Here is a 17,109-nt window from a genome sequence, read left to right as displayed (position 1 = left end):
ACTAATTATATATATATATATATATATATAATTAATTAAATTATATATTTATTTATATTTTCACATTTCTGGACACTGTATCCAGTTCTATCGAAAAGAACAATCTAATTTATTTTCCCCAAAAATCCTACAAATTCAGAAACAAACTGTCAGCCAAACCACGGAACCAAAGTACAGAGAAAACACTGACAGCTTAAGTGACAGAGCTCCAAATCAATACTCAATGCTACTTACTTCTGTTTCACAAACAAACACCACTATTCATCTGTGTAACTAAAATAACTTAAGTGTGCCAGTGCAGCATACTCTATTTATTTACCACAATATAATATTTTCCACAGGGCTTGATATCTGTTTTGGCATTGTAAAACAGTCGGTCATTTGACTGAACTTCGGCTTTGAAAGTGCTTGGCTTGAACTCCAAGTATACTCTCGACAGAGAACCAGAGCTGTGAATCCACAGCCAGAAGATATGAAGGAGTGAGAAAAAGAGAGAAAAAAAGGGGAGGGAAATAAAGTACACGCACCAATCTCCCTCAAATGCCAAGATGTATTACATTAGACGTGTCCCTCGCCTGCAGAAGACTAAATGCACACCAAACAACAAAGCCCTACAGCCTCTAGCTTCAACTTTGATATCTATCAACACACTCCCATGCCCATAATTGCAAAAAAAAAAATAGTGTTCTCGGTATTCATACTGGATAATATATCCAAGAATCTGTATAGCATACATCGCATCCCTGTTGCCATGACCTCAACCTTTGTGAATGTCAGGGCATATGCGCTTACACAATAATACCCTTACAAATATGGATACATACAAGATAAATGGCCAGTGTCAAAGTTACAGTGTTATGGTGCATTTTCCAGCACACTCCATTAATAAAACCAATAAAACTATGTATCAAATAAGTAAAACGATTATAATGAAAAACGGCATGACTAAACCATAGCAATGTACCCTTATGTCAGTTTATTCATAGCGACATTCTGTTTTTCTGTGATAAGCAAATTGATATGTAAAGGTTGGAATGACGTTACATGGCATTTGTGTTGACCTGACAGTTAAAAACCCCACAGAACACAATACAGAGGCGGCTGACAGTCAAGCGCGAGCTTCAATATTTATACATACTGTGGCAGGCGGGTAGGTGGCATGTAATTATTTTGCTGCACTTTGAGGCACTTTAAACACAACTGTGGTCACTCAGCTCTGTAATTTGACTGTCCGGATGTACAACAAGCATGGTATTTCTGAACACATGACTACTGAAAACAAAAAATGAAAACATGCAATTGCAAACATCTTGTGCGTTCACATAAATGGATGATTTCCATCACCTGCAGAAATGTGCATATAGTTCTGGCTGCTGTTCAAGAGTCGAATTAAAAGTAGTGCAGGTTCACCCTTAAAAACAACATTTTAAATGAGTAATTGTTTAATATATATAGTAATAGGCAATATTAATATTTTATACATTTTAAACTATAAAACATCTCTCCCGGGCAGCATTGACAGCATGAGGGTAAATTATTATTATTATTATTATTTTTTTATTTTTTTTTGGTGACATATCCCTTTAATACTGTATATACACTACCATTAAAAATGTTGGGGTCAGACAGATTTAAAAAAATATATAATAATTTCCAAGGCTGCATTTACTTGATCAAAAACTAAATATTGTAAAAATATTCTGTAAAAATATTGATCAGAAATATATAAACATTGATCAGCGGACATAAACAGAAGCTCAACCGAACTTGCTTGAAGCGCAAGAACTAACCTCATTGGTTCTTGCGGAAGCTCAAACGTGCAAGCATAACACGAGAATGAACATCATTGGTTCTCGCGACGCACGTCAAGCAAACATGCTTGAGCTTCCGTTTACCACAACTATGTGAGTTGATGAATGTTTACATGTGAATAAAAGCCTAAATTCAATCTGTTCATCATATAAAGCGATCGTGTCTCTACAGAAAATTTGGACTAAAGAGCTAAATTTATATGGATTAGTTTTACTATCTCTTTATGAACTTTTTGAAGAACCAGTGGTAGTTGGATAGCTGTCTATGGAGGGACAGAAATCACTCAGATTTCATAAAAAAGAACTTAATTTGTGTTCCGAAGATGAACAAAAGTCTTACTGATTTGGAACGACATGAGGGTGAGAAAAAAATTACAGAATTTTTATTTTTGGGCGAACTATCCCTTTAAAAAATCATTCATATAAGCTGACATTTCTTATTATTATTATTAGTTGAAAATAGCCAGGCTGCAGTTTAGAGTAGGAAGTTAGGGTTAGTTTTTTTTTTCTTTAGAATGTTTGATGAACAGCATTTTTTTAAAATAGAAATCTTTTTTTAGATTTAGAAATGTTTTTTACTCTCATGTTTGTCATCAATTTAATGTGTCAATTTAAAGGCTTAAAAGTGCAGTATGTAACACTGACAGCTAGTGGTTGAACTCCTCCTCAGACTTGACACTCACGCAGGTTGCCAGATTGAGGACATACAAAATCGCCACTGAATATGGAAAGCGACGAGCCTTAGACTGTAAGTTGATCAGCTTTACAATGTTTTCATTGCCGAGGCGCTTTAGGTCAGACAGAATCTATGATTTCAGACCCAGTTACTTTGCTCACTGCAATGGGTTGTGTTTCTCATTAACTCTCAACCCGGGCTGTTGGAATACTATTGGGTATATTAGCAATTGGTGGGATCGCACAGATCAAAACAAAAACAGACATTCCAACACGGAACGCACATTTCAAAGTAGAATAACTGGCTGTAGCATTGATTTTCCGAGAAAAGTATTTGAACTAAGCATGTTTCTTTAATCTCTGCAAACATATTATGGTACTTTTATGCTTTAGTACAGTCAAACATACAGCACCTCCAATAATTACAAATAAAAGAAATAATTATACTAACCCCAAACTTTTGTATGGTCATGTACATTCATATATTTGAATTTTTATAATCACAGACGTAATGCTTCTACTGGATATATGCACCTATAATGTTCTAAAAAATATAAAAAATATAAAGTTGTGGGGTTACTCAAAAATTATCATTTTAATTAATAAAATGTGTCCTTTAAAACATGCTTTAAAACAACAGGAAATGCATTTATTTTTGGAGATAGCAAGAGTGGCATTATTTGGCTTCATCACAGCCAACACAATTACACCTATTGTGCTTATTCATCAGCCAGCTTTCATTAATGGCTTCTGGATGGTGAGGTTAATGCATCCTTGCATTCTCAGCAAGCTTATCTCACTAAATTCCAAGGCCTAGAATTAAATGCATTTTACAGAACAAGGAAATGTTTAATTTATTCACAAATATAATTCTGTTTAATTTCACAGAACATTACATTTAAATTAATAAAGTATTCATACCTGAAAAATGTGACAAAGAACTGCACCAAGTCCATGATGCTGCTGTGCTGAGAGAAGGATATCTATGAAAAAAGAAGAAAGGTGGTAGAGATATTAGATTATTATCACTCCTGTAAAATATCACATTAAACCATTACTGAAGGATATAATATATTTAGCATGGGACATATTGTCTCTTGACAGCCTTATACTCATATTAAAAATAATGGGAAAGATGTGGTTTGTGTAAAAAACTAAACACATCGATTTACGGTGCATTGGAAATTAACTTAATTCAATAAATGTTTTAATCACCAAATGGCTTTACATTTAAAGGGGGAAAAAATAAACATGCTGGGCTAGGTGACAAAACAAATAAACTACAGTTGAATCATGTTTAAAAGCTTTCTAAAAAAACAGATGGTCTATAATAAACTTGACATATAATTTAATCAAGTGTTCATGTTGTTGATCTAATTTAACTTGAATTTGTTGTGCAACGTACTCTGCAAACTTTCTGTAGAATAATAAATGCTTCTAATCAAAATAATTTTGACTTGACATGCAAGTAGTTTTATTATATATTCATGGCATATTAATTTCTACAACTTGGCAAGGTTTCTTAGAAAACAAGCGGCATGAATTTTCCCCACACATAATATCTCAAGTTCATTCCCCAACCTTAAATATTCTAAAAGATTCTATGGTTCAGAAACACAAGTTGTTTATTTAAAAAAAAATTTTTTTTTACAAGAACAGCTATTATCCACAATTTAGGAATATTATAATCCACATTATGGAAAGCAATTAAAAGTAAGCTAATTACGCAGTATACATGTATTTATATCATTACTAAAACACTAGGCAATTAGAACTAACAGTGTTAGTACAATATTGAAGCTGCTATAATACTTAAATTTTACTCCATATTAAAACTAACATAACTGAAATTCAAAGGGCTACTTATGTCCTGAATAACTATGATTGCATTGTAAACAAAACAATATTCTTAGATCAATTTAATAATGCTTAAAATATCAAAACAAAGATTTACTTTATCATAAGTATCATTAATATTTAAGTTCTAATAACTGTCACATGCTGTGGCTGTAGTAATAGTTCGAAGACGTAGTATTCAAATAACAGTATTTTTTTAACAATTCCATTAAAGTCACCATGAAATCAAAATTGACCATTTTTATTTTTTACATGTTTATTATAAATGATTTATCCGTACACATCATTATTATTATTTTTTAATTCACCAGCACTCGTAGTCTTTAATCAAAAACATGAATATTTGTTATTATACAAACTAGTTTTTAAGAATGGTTATGGCCATGAATATTACATTTACATATTCTATTGTACGAATAGTTATGGAAAAGTAAAAATGTTGAGAAGCAGCTGATGCAGTGTCATTTTGTATTTGACTATTTATATCAGGAGTGTTTACTATGTGGCTGCACATGAGAAAGAAAGCGCACGAGATGAGGCCGCTACAATGCAACTATTATGACCATGGATTAACAAACATACACAGTTAACCAAATCAAAATTTATTTTCACATTGCATGACAGTTGCAGTACAGCTTCAAATCTGTTAATAGTCAATTAATAGCTGCAACAGTCAATTCAATATGCATGTATATAACAAACATATAAGTTTTGATTATATTTATTAGATTGAAAGAGTCCCAAAGCCACTGGGAATGAAAGTCTGTGATGGTTAATTCAGGACCATGTACCAATACATAACTGTAGATAGTGTTTGAAATCGTTGGGGTTCAGTAGATTAACATTTCTCAGTCTTCCCTTACGTAAGCTGTACAATAACCACAGTCTGTTATATAAAATGCATTTGATTTCTCAGCTGTTGCAGTCAGCCCCACAAATAAGATCCTTGGTTCCTGTCCATTCGCTGATTACTTTAGCTACATGACCGAATTATTTGCCTTTTCAATATCTGAGGCCACTCACATCGATTGCTTATGAGAATCCAATACATAATTCTCCCAACTAAACCTATCTAAATCTTATCCGCACTCCATCTCCATCTAAAAATCGACCATCTGATAAAAGAAAATGTCAATTTGTAAATGTCAGATGTTATCAGAGTGATTTATTTTTCAAGAAGTGGCGTGCTTTAAAAGTTCAGGCGACAAAATGTGTTTACTTAGTTTGAATGAGTTTTGGACTCGCACTTTTCTTTTTCTTAGAGGACATGCTATTATCGAATGCAAAAACAGAGCCAGGTATAGCGTGGCAATTACGCACACACATACAGACATTACGCATGGACCCTCTCTGTCACGCACTATGCAGGAAGCAAAAATTGTGCATGTGTTCATGAGTGCCAGGGTGCACAGCCATTGGTCATGAACCGTGACTAACATCTATGAGATATTTCCAAACGTCAAAAACCTGCTGTTATTTCTGAATAGAAGGAGGAAGCATTAGGTTAGATGGAGAGGAGCAGATAGGGAGGTGTGTGTGCATGCAGATGGAAGTGAGGGGGTTGGTCAGCCCTTAAGTGATTTACTGGCATTTGCTTTTTGCAGTGAAAGTGCATGACAATCAAAAACTGAAAGAAAGAAAGTGTTGAGAAAAGCTGATTTCTCTTGCCAGGGGGACTGGCCATTAAGCGGGCCGAGCTAGTGGCTGGAGCTGGTACCTTTACTGAAGTGCTCTTGACTCCTCCCCACTCCTAATTTTTAGCCTTTTACTGTAAACATCATGCTGGCTTTGAGAGCGGTAACACACAAATTGAGACAATCACCATTAGCAAATCCTTAAAGGTACAGATGTTTTTGTTTGTTTTTTATTAAAAAATAATTAGTAGCGCTTTTGAGAAATATGGTTAAATAATGATATATGCAGAGGAGATGAAGACTCATAAAATGTGTTTTATTGTACATAGAAGTGAGTCGCCCTCTAAAGGGTGGCTCAATTATGGTGCACATAACCACATTTCTCATGACTGAGTTGCTTAAATGTTGTGTTGCAGGGTTTCAACAATATCTGATTATTTATCAAATTATGTTTCATGGAATCTAATTTATCTCATTTCTCTCCCCAAAAGGAATGATTTGAATTTGAAACCATTCTCTTTTCTTCACATCTAATCTCTACTGACTTTACTGAGGTGTTTGTAAAGAAAGGAAATGGCAAATGTTACAGTTAACATAACGTCTAATGTAAAATGAAAGTGGCAATAAATGCAATCAGATCTGAATATGCAAGTGTAGTGTGGCTAAAAAAATATTCAGGTATGAAATACATGTTAATACCAGGTGTAGAAGGGTTCTATAATACTCTAAGTTTGGGGTCAGTACAATTATTATTATTATAATTTTAAAGAAATGAATCCTTTTATTCCACAAAGATAAATTAAACAGATAAAAAAGTGACAGTAAAGCTTTTATAGTAATATATAAATATATACAGTACTGTGCAAAAGTCTTAGGCATGTTAATAATTTAATTTATTTATGATTTAACTTCTATTAACTAATTCAAATCAATATGGTGTAAGGACCCTTTGCGTTTAAAACGGCTTTTGTCCAGGTACACTTGCGCAGGTTTTCAGGTAGCTTTGCAGGAAGGTTTCTTCAAGCATCTTGGAGACGTTCCCGCAGTTCTTCTGGATTTAGTCTGTCTCAGTTTTTTCTGTTTCTTCATGTAATCACAGACGGACTCGATGATGGTGAGATCAGATCATACCGGCTGTTGTCAGACTCCTTGTGCATACACAAATCTCACTGGATTAATACAATTAATGGCAAAAAGGGGGTATTAACATGCCTAAGACTTTTGCACAATACTGTATATTAGAAAAATATATATTTCAAATAAATACAAAGTTCTGTCATGAAACTCTAGATGGCGGTCCTAGTAGGTCCTTAACTCAACCTGCTGCAATCACATCATTCTCTATAGGGCACAGCGGATTGGTTCCTGCTGTATCAGTAGCCAATTATCTTGCATTCTCAACCTTCAATACTTGGTTAGCATTTGCTGTAGCAGTGCAGCATACTTTCAGAAACCCCCCATCTTCCCCAGCTCCACCTGTATAGATCTGCTACGGGTAATTCTTGTATTCTATATTGTACAGCAGCAGCATTCAGTCTTTCTTGCTCACAGCAGCGTGTCATGTATGTATTGACAGTAGCAAGTCTCATACTTGCTCTGCAGCAGCAGTAATAACCAACAACTGCAGCAACGTAGCAGATCTATTCCGCCAAGACCAAATATATTAACATTGTCATATACATTACCATGCCAAACAGTCTGAGAGTTGTCATGACAGAAATGCTGTTCTTTTGAACTGTTAATCAAAGAATTCTAGAAAAAAAATGCATCACAGTTTCCACAAAAATATTAAGCAGCCCAACTGTTTCAACATTGATAATAATAATATAATTTATTGAGCACCAAATCAGCATATCTGAATGATTTATGAAGGATCATGAAACTGAAGACTGGAGAAAAGGCTGATAAAAATTCAGCAATAAATGACATTTTATTAAAATAGAACACAGTCATTTTAAATGGTAATATTTCACAATATTATTATTATTTATTTTTTTATCAAATAAATGGAGCCTTGGTGAACATAAGATACTTCTTTCAAAAATCTAGTCTTAGCTGTTTCTAAGCCATGGCAGACATATGCTTTTTGATGACTTGCTGTCGCTTTGTCAATTAAAATAATAAAAACCCTAACAAGCTCTGAGTTTCTCATGATGTCTTTATCTACCGTCAGCATTTTTCTCTCCATCTCACTCCAGCTTCTAGCTAATAACCCTGACTTCTCCACCTCCATTAAAGAGCTCTTTGAGGATATAAAAGAACATTATGGGTATGCTAGCTAGCAGATTCCAAGCTCTTGCATTTTCCCCGACATTGTAAATTTGAGATATCTACAGAAGAGATTTAACAACCTGAAAATTGTGACTGATGGTCAGGGCAGTTTCAGGAGTTTAGGCCCAAAGTCCACTAAAGCAGATCTCTGGCTCTTAGGGCTGTGTCAGTTGCCCTCACAGTAGCTACAGCATCAGATTTTAATGAAGATGAGGTAAGGAGAGGGAGTTTTTTCAGCACATACTGTATCATACTGTCTTTTTTTGTAATTTATTTACACTGATTAAGCTATAATTTACAACACAGAGTTAAACCACTAATCATCCAGTTGCATATAGAGAATGTATAGTATTAACTTGACATGGCGGCAAAAGAATTTAGTGAAATGTCAGGCTACTAAAAAGCGTGCTGGACTATAAGGAAGTTTGTGGAACACTGTGCCAGATGTCAGGGATGCATTATCATAATTTTTCTTTTAACTGGAAAAAGTGTGATGATATCCAAGGCCAACTTGTACTAAATGTATTGATTTAATTTTGCATTAGCATCCAATTATCCAAAAAATGCTATCTTACACATCTAATTTACATTTAGCTGCAGTCCAGTGCAATGTGGAAGAAAAGTTTGACAGGAAAAACACTTTAGAAAAAGTTTCATGCAGGCAGACCCACTTTTATGAAACTTTCAATCTGTCAAAAATATTTCTGCTAATGTAATAGAATGGAGCTGCGCTTGCAAAGACCTTGTGCATGTTACAAGATTGACGCTAACAGCAAATTAAGCAATTTAGTGTCTTGTTTTCTGTCATGTTGATGGCTTAATGCTGAATACTTTACACTACCAATTGCAGACTACGGGCGTCAATCCGAAGCTATGATCTCAAATTGTACTTAAACTCATGCACATAGGTACATGAGATCAGATACTTGACAAAATGTCAGCAAACTATAAAGGACATAATTACAAAATTATAATCATAATAATAATAATAATAAACCAAAAATAGAGATGAGACCGTGTGTTTTCCAAGTTTTTGACACTATGAACTGAGGGACCATGTATTGTAAATGTATTAGAAATACTAATGCAAAATTAAACTGGGAAGCAGAGTTCAAAAGCACATTGACCATCTAGAACGATCTGAATCTAGAAAAAAAACAGGAGAATTAACATTTTAATGTTAGTTTAAAAGTGGACAGCACAACACTATCATTATACAGAGATCAGAGGCTAAGTGATTATTGAGTTCATGCGCTTTTTAAAGTTCAATACCACCTTTGAGCACCAAGAACCCTGAGGTTATGCAAAACAGAGTCAGGGTGAATCAGAGGGTTTGTGAGGCCTGAAGGTAAAAGCAAAGGGAGCTGTTAAAGGCAACTACAACGCTTCTCTGAGAAGAATATCAAGAGCTGAGGTGAGGACAGGACACTGCTAACCTCAGCACTGGTCACTGAACAACATGCTGTTGCAAACATGCTGTTTGCGTTTGAGTGCAAGGGAAAGGATAAAAATAGATGTTCCTGTACCTTTCCCAAGAATATTAAAAGTGTTATAAAGAGTGGAGATGCAAGAGCGAGAGAGCGAGAGAGCGAGAGAGAGAGAGAGAGAGAGAGAATGAAGATCGGCAGTTCTGCAGATGGTACATTAACATATTCATGACAGAACCTAATGACTGCAGTAAGATATTAGTTGAATATTATGCACACCTACAATATTCAAATGAGCATCATATTTATAATCAGTCACATGCAAAGATGTATCTCACCTATATTATCTGAGGTGGAACTAACTCATCGTATGCTTGTATGACATGATGCTAAATCATACACACTCACAATAACATCTGGCATCAACTCATCCCAAAATGTCAGGTTTTGGTGATCTAAGGCCTTACATCTGCTTTTATATTTTATTGACTCTACTGCTGAAGCAAAAACCTAAACATGTTAATAAATCTGTGACTAAAAACTAAAATATTGTGATCCAAAATTACACAGATTGAACACTTGCTACATAAAACTTAATAAATTCTAACATAAAACATATATATATAATAAATATAAATACATATATAAATATAAATATAGATATAATATAATAATAACAACATGATTATATATATATATATATATATATATATATATATATATATAAAATTTAAACTAAGGTACTGATAAAATAAAGCAAATATGTAACAGTTATTTCTGCCCTGTCAGTATTCACATCAGTACAAGATTTGCTCTTTTTCCCCCATTCTCTCTCCATATGGTAAAGGAAAGAACAAGTGAGAACAGACACAGCAAATTAAGTAACCTCTGCTTTCATGGCCTTCTCGTATTGTGGAGCACTGAGCACTTAGCTTTACCTATTCTCTTTCACTGCTATGAAAGCCAATCTGCTGTGATAAAGCTATCAACTGATATGGCACCACTGTGTTTCTGGCAAACCGTTTCAATTTACCCGTTATCCAAAGAGACTCGCTCATGTCAGAGATGGACAGAGGTTGAGTTAGACCACAAACTGTCTGTAAGAAATGAGATTACTAAAGGCATTATATTTAATGATGTCTACTGGACTGGGGAAAATAAGAGATGTGTGTGGAGAAAATCAAATCACTCCCCATTCCTTGGTCCAGAATGGCTGCGACAAGATGGCCATTCAACACAGAAATCTATCTAATGCAGCAGCTCTGCTTCGGCCCACAATGAGACTATTATTAGAGCAGAATATTATAAATACTTTTTAATTTACTTTAATGGTGGTTATGTGCGGCAAACTTCCGTATTGTGTAGAACAGGTTGTATTGCTTTGAGCTCATGTCTTTTGTACGTGCTTTGTTAAATATAGAAATGTTTTACTCAAGATGCCTTCAAAGGAGCAAGCAAAGATAAGCATAAACCTATGCCCATCGCACATTTAGATACAAAAATTGAATAAAATGGCAACAATAAAAAGAACTAGCTAGGTTAGCTGATTACCATAAAAGTCAATTTTGCTGTCAGTTCGAACTGCAGTTAACATTTTCTCCGACAAGCGCATGCAATGAGACCAGTTTTCCTGTTTGTTCATGTGACGTTCGTTCAGCATAAAGCCTATTAATTGATCTTTTTGAGATAATCCTTGTCACAGAAATGAAGGAAAAAAACTGAGGATACAACAGAGGTGCATCAATAGTCTCAGATATGCCCACAGAAAACTCCCACAGTCTCTCCACAGTGGCTGTTCACTCTACATGTTGGTCAAACGGTCTTTATCTTGTCTAAATGAGCAGTTCTTTTCCAGAGTAAACTGCAAACTGGATTTTTGCAGTTAGATAAGACACTTAAGATGGTACTGACACTGATGTTGCGAAATACACTAATGTATAATGATGTAAACAGCAATAGTCATCATTATGGTTTTATATGGTATCAAGTTCAGCTATTGGCATAATCCAATTATTGACAATAAATGAGTCACTAGTCTTCTTCTGAATGACATTAAACCTGATTAATTTGTGATTAAAACCAACCCAAAACAAGATATTAAACTTCAACACAATATTAAGTTAACTAAATATTCTGCTCATTTGCAAGCACTAAATAAAGGGGTGAGTAGAGCAGCTCTCCGTAGATGTGGACTGAAAAATACTGGAGGGGTGAGGTACAGGACCACAGTGACAAACTAAATATAAGTCTGTTCCACTAGGATAGGCAAATCCCCTTGAGCTCTGCCCCCCAAACCAGCCCTCAGCTCTAAGCTGATGTCATCCTGAGACTGGAGTGATAACCCTGGGGGAGCAGAGCGAGGGCAGGAAATGCTGTCATCACCAGGGTAGCCTTTCCCAAGCCAAGCAGATGAGCATTACACATGACTATCCTGATTCTCCTACAGTTACTCATTAATGAGTCTGAAGGACCGGGCGTATTTGATCTGGATTAAACTTGATAACCCATTTACCTTACATCATGAGCACAGATTCATGATTAATAGGAAGAGATATAAATAATGGCAAGTATTAAGGCAAACCACATGTGCAAACAGTGCTGGGAATATGTGATTAATACACAACATATTACGTTTTTTTTTAAAGGTCTATTGGTTTTGGAAATTTGTGTGTATGTCATGTAAAAGCATTGAAATGTTACAGTAAATGTAATGTAATGTAATGTCTCTTTAGGGGCTCCATAGAAATGTTTGTGGAAATATAAAAGACATCACATAAAAGACAGATTTGTAGTCTTAAGAGTCTCACTGTCTTAAATATGTTTCTTTAAATTAAAATAATAGAATATAATAGAATATAATAGAATACTGTTCAAAAGTTACTGTTTTTGAAAGAAGTCATTCCAATATATATATTAAAATATTTTAAAATGTAATGGCAAAGCTGAATTGTCAGCAGCCATTGTTGGCACTCATGCTGATTTGGTGCTCAAGAAACTTCTTATTATCAATGTTGAAAACACTTGTGCTGCCTAATATTTTGTGAAAACCTTGGTATTTTTCTGGATTGTTTGATGGAAAAAACATTCATTTATTTGAAATAAGAAATAATTTGTAACATTATTAATGTCTTTAATGACACATTTGATCAATTTAATGCATCAATGCTAAATATTTTCTTTTAAAACTGCCTAAGTATTTATGCATCTGCTTATTTGATTCAACTGGTGTGATCAACTGATCAGACTGAACATGGGGTGAGATCTGTAATAAATGGAGAATCTCTGCCAGTGTCTGACATGAAATAGATAAAGAGAGTGAAAGAGTAGTGAGTGACTGCAAGAGAGTGACTGCAGGCAGTAGAAAAGTGAAGACTGATGGTGATGAATGCAGCACACAACTCCAACTGTGATACCAATCACTAGCATGTCAGCAGCTCACTTCAGCCACAGGGCTGACAGCGGCCTCTCATGCTAGCTTCTTCCTGTGTGTGTGCGTGTGTCTCTGCACATTGCCTGTGAAAGGGACACTACAGCCTTGACCTACACTATTAAACCACATGAAGTATGAGACTACATAAAATACTCTTTGTATTAGATTTGCTCGCGTAACCTTGACTGACAGGCGTGAGCACACATGGGCCACAAGACACGACGAGTATAATAGAAAACACGATCAGAGTATTAGTCGCTGTCAATCTTTCAGTCTCACTTTGAATGAACAATATGAGCTTTTCATAAGCAAATACTAAAAGACACTGAGATGAAAGTAAGCGCAGCTTCGTCTTTTTCTCTAGTCGATAAAAGAGTCATTTAAAAGGAAGACGCAACATCGTTCACTGTGGCTGGCAGGAGGAAATATTATTTTCTCTTTATGCACCAAATAGGCCAATAAATTGGAGGGATAGATTATTTTATTTTGAAAGCTTTGATTAGATGTCCATCAGACGTGATGAAGGTCAGGGCCAGAGAAGCGGTTCTTCTCAGGTTACCAGATCAGTCTATAGATGACTGCTGTACTGGGCTCCTGATGAGGACAATTAAGGGCTCGTGTTACTATCTCATCTATATGTGGGTATGGTAAAACTGCATTAATGGGAATGATTCACAGCCACAATCAATACATGACTGATACTAATAGGCCACGGTGCAGTTGCACTCTCACACAGGGCATAGCAGGATCTGACTGAGGGTTGATGGGAAGACTGGTGACTGTGTTGGCTTACTCAGCGGCCCGATTACAAGCAGCACCACCTGTTCTGGCCAAAACGTTTAGGTTTAATATGTAAGGCAGAGTGGGAATGGAACAGGAGAGTTCCTACACTTTTTTAGGGACATACAAATTCTTACTGACCCCAAATATTTTAATGGTAAGAAATAGAATTTAGTTATTTTATTCAGTAACAATATAATAAATTGAGCAAAAAGATTTCTATTTCAATGCTATTTTTAACTTTCTATACAAATAATCCTGAAATAAAAAATAATTACGTTTTCCACAAAAATATTAATATTCCACAAACCCCACACATAATAACAAAAATAATCTTGAAAATATGAAGTTTTACCAGTTAACCAGATTATCTAAACAGAGAATGCAATGGACTCTGGCAAACACGAGTATTTTCTTCTTCAGTTCATAGATGAGAATGCTGAGAGAATGAAGATATTTTGTACAGTTTGTCAGCGCTTTTATAAAGCACTCCAAAATAATTGATGAGCACAAAGCGGACATGGATCATTAAACATATTATTTTTGCATAACACAATTCATAATGGTTTATACTCTGTGCCCTATTTATACACAAGGGCTTAGAGAGCTTGACTTGAAATCAAAAACAAATTTCATGGATGATATTTACAGTAATTTGTTGTTGTGGTCCATTATGATGAAGATATTGATGATCATGATGCTGTTTTGATCAAAGTCTGAACAAAAATGTAATCATTTTACAACTTTAAAATTTACAGTATATAATATATCAAAATAAAAAGCTCATCAGTCAACAGTTTGGCAAATAACAAGAAGAAAAGCAGCCTCAAACTGAGGGATGGAGCTGAAACTAAACTTTTTTTAACTATATGCAAACATATATAAAAACATTCATCCATGTATATCTAATAAGCCATTTTGTGTGTATTAATCCAAGTTTTATATGTACTGTACACATAAAAAAAAAAGGTTTTATGCACTTTTTTTGGACTTAATAAATAAGAATAGGCTGTTTTGGGCTGGACTAAATCAAAGGCACACCTGGCTGAGGTAACAGAAATCAGGCAGATGATCTTACCTGTATTTTGACTGGCCATGAAAAGTTGCTGACATAAACATGGAAAGTGATGTTGGGGTTTGCAAGGAAGGAGAATGTCTCACAGGAGAAGCTGTCTCTGTACTCTTTGATGTTAGTCTTGGACACTATGGGGAATTCCTCCCCAGAGATCGTACCCGCTGCAGGGACACAAAACACAACGTCAGCCAAAAGCATCGTCAGCCAACAACAACATCTGCATACAAAATCCTCTGCATGATTAAAAATGGCATAAATATTCTGATCAACCCTTCAACTATAAAACATCTGAATAATGCTATTCTAAGAAGCTGTACTTGAATGCCAACAAGATCAATAGTGAAAGTATTAGGAAAATGCCTAGAAACTTCTAAGAGCTTCTTTAAGGGTTTGAACAGATTTAAGAGTTAATAGTGAATACATGGTCTATCATAATACAGTAAATCTCCAACCACAAATGAACATGAACATCAGTCAGTCTATATTGATGTTTCCCAGATGACCCATACAGAGACTGATTTCTTTTAGTTAATAGCAATTCATCACAATGCAAAATGTGACTTTTCCATTAACCACTCTTTTGAGCTCAGTCTTAAATATTTCTATAAATAAATTTTCATGACAATGACACTTACACTCAAACACTATCTGTACTATTCTAGTGACCATTGGGAGTCTGGTTTATCTGCGCCTATGGGACAATCTTTAACACTTCTCCACATATCTGCTGTCCAAGAGGTTTATTCAACAGCAACAAAACGAAAAATCTATTTCGCTTACGCATCTGCCTGTGCAAGAGCAATGTCTGTTTATCTTAATTAAAATCAAAAAGCATTTTATGAATGCCTTGACAATGGACTCACATAGCTGTCCTATACATACTTTGTTCAGCCAGAACTATTTTACAAAGTAATTATTTCTTTTGGGACTTCTTTTTTATTCTGAAATATTACATGAAATACTTTACCTGTTGAGCCAATAGACCACGTTATGTTGATGTTGAAATTGTTAGACGCATTAATTGACACATCGAGATTCTTGTTGGTCTGAAAAACAAACAACATGAAGACAAATTTTTAAATAGCTGATAATAAAGAGTTTGCTTTTTTTTTTTTTTTTACCATATTTACAATAACGTGGACTGCTTTTTTAAATTCTCATAATAATTTACAAAAAGAAATCTGATTGTTTCAAAATTCTGCTCCACATAAATTTAAAGCAGCCATCAGGTTATTGGCTGACCAAGTTATGCCAAATAGCACTTTTGCATTCAGTGTGAACCAAAAAAAAAAAAAAAAAAAAAAAAAAAAAGTTTCCTTGTTGTAGGAAACTTGTCATATTGCACATGTTAAGTCCGCACTTTTTTGGAAACACACTAAGTTCAAAATCAAATACAACCTGTCGCAAACACATGATGCAAACTCACTGACCTCTTCTGGAGTCGCCATGAAGTTAATAGCTGTGTAATGCTGATCGTCCTCCTGAAGCAGACTAAAGGTGAACTGGTAGTCTATCAGAAGATTATCTAGTAAGGTGGGAGAAAAACAAAAACAAAAACAAAACATAAATTGTATATTAGAATTTATGTTCAAGTGTTTCTGCGTAAAAATCATGAGATTTGTTAACATGATATGAAAGTGATAGGATGGCAAAAAATTCTTCATGTTCACGTCATGTTGAAATCACAACATCATGGCAATCACAGCTAATCTTCAAAGTTAAACACAAACTCTCGTTGGGAAAGAGAAGCAGTTCTGATATCAAGGACTTTTTGACAGCTCACATCTGCACGAGCAACTAAAGGTCACCTTGTCCGATCCAATTGTGAAGACGGCATTTGATTAAATAGCAACAGACAGACGAAGACTGAGAACTGATTTGATTGTCCAGCGGGTCAAAATTAATATCAACTCTGCTGATGGAAGAAAACACTGAACTGTCATTGACATTATTCTGGATTCTAGTTATCAGTTATGACCTTTTATAAATTGACAAAATCTTTTATAGATTAAAAGCACTTAAAGTGCCACTATTATGCTATTTTGAATATTACGTTTCATGTAGTGTGTAATACAGCTGTTTGTGAATGTAAAAGGTCTGCAATGTTTTGAAGATAAAAGTGCATGACAAACGTTATTGTCTCTTAAAA

General features: G+C 34.8%; 1 protein-coding gene across 3 annotated transcripts in view; it reads right to left on the bottom strand.

Moving 5' to 3' along the window:
- Window positions 1-17,109, bottom strand: part of atrnl1a (attractin-like 1a) — a 266,096-nt gene that overhangs the window by 123,775 nt on the left and 125,212 nt on the right. For 2 of the 3 annotated variants that reach the window (XM_084390795.1, XM_084390794.1), the window contains exons 23-26: window positions 16,391-16,485; window positions 15,928-16,006; window positions 14,964-15,121; window positions 3,408-3,469 (exon numbers count right to left, since the gene is read on the bottom strand). In XM_084390795.1, the coding sequence (XP_084246921.1) occupies window positions 3,408-3,469; window positions 14,964-15,121; window positions 15,928-16,006; window positions 16,391-16,485 (394 nt within the window). Of the gene's footprint in view, window positions 1-3,167; window positions 3,300-3,407; window positions 3,470-14,963; window positions 15,122-15,927; window positions 16,007-16,390; window positions 16,486-17,109 lie in introns of those variants that run through there. The other variant, XM_084390796.1, reaches the window with a different exon arrangement.

The sequence above is a fragment of the Rutilus rutilus genome (genome assembly GCF_951802725.1).
Source record: "Rutilus rutilus genome assembly, chromosome: 20".
Classification (NCBI taxonomy): domain Eukaryota; kingdom Metazoa; phylum Chordata; class Actinopteri; order Cypriniformes; family Leuciscidae; genus Rutilus; species Rutilus rutilus.
Note: the sequence above shows the minus strand (reverse complement) of the source record. Positions and strands in the feature narration are given on the sequence as shown.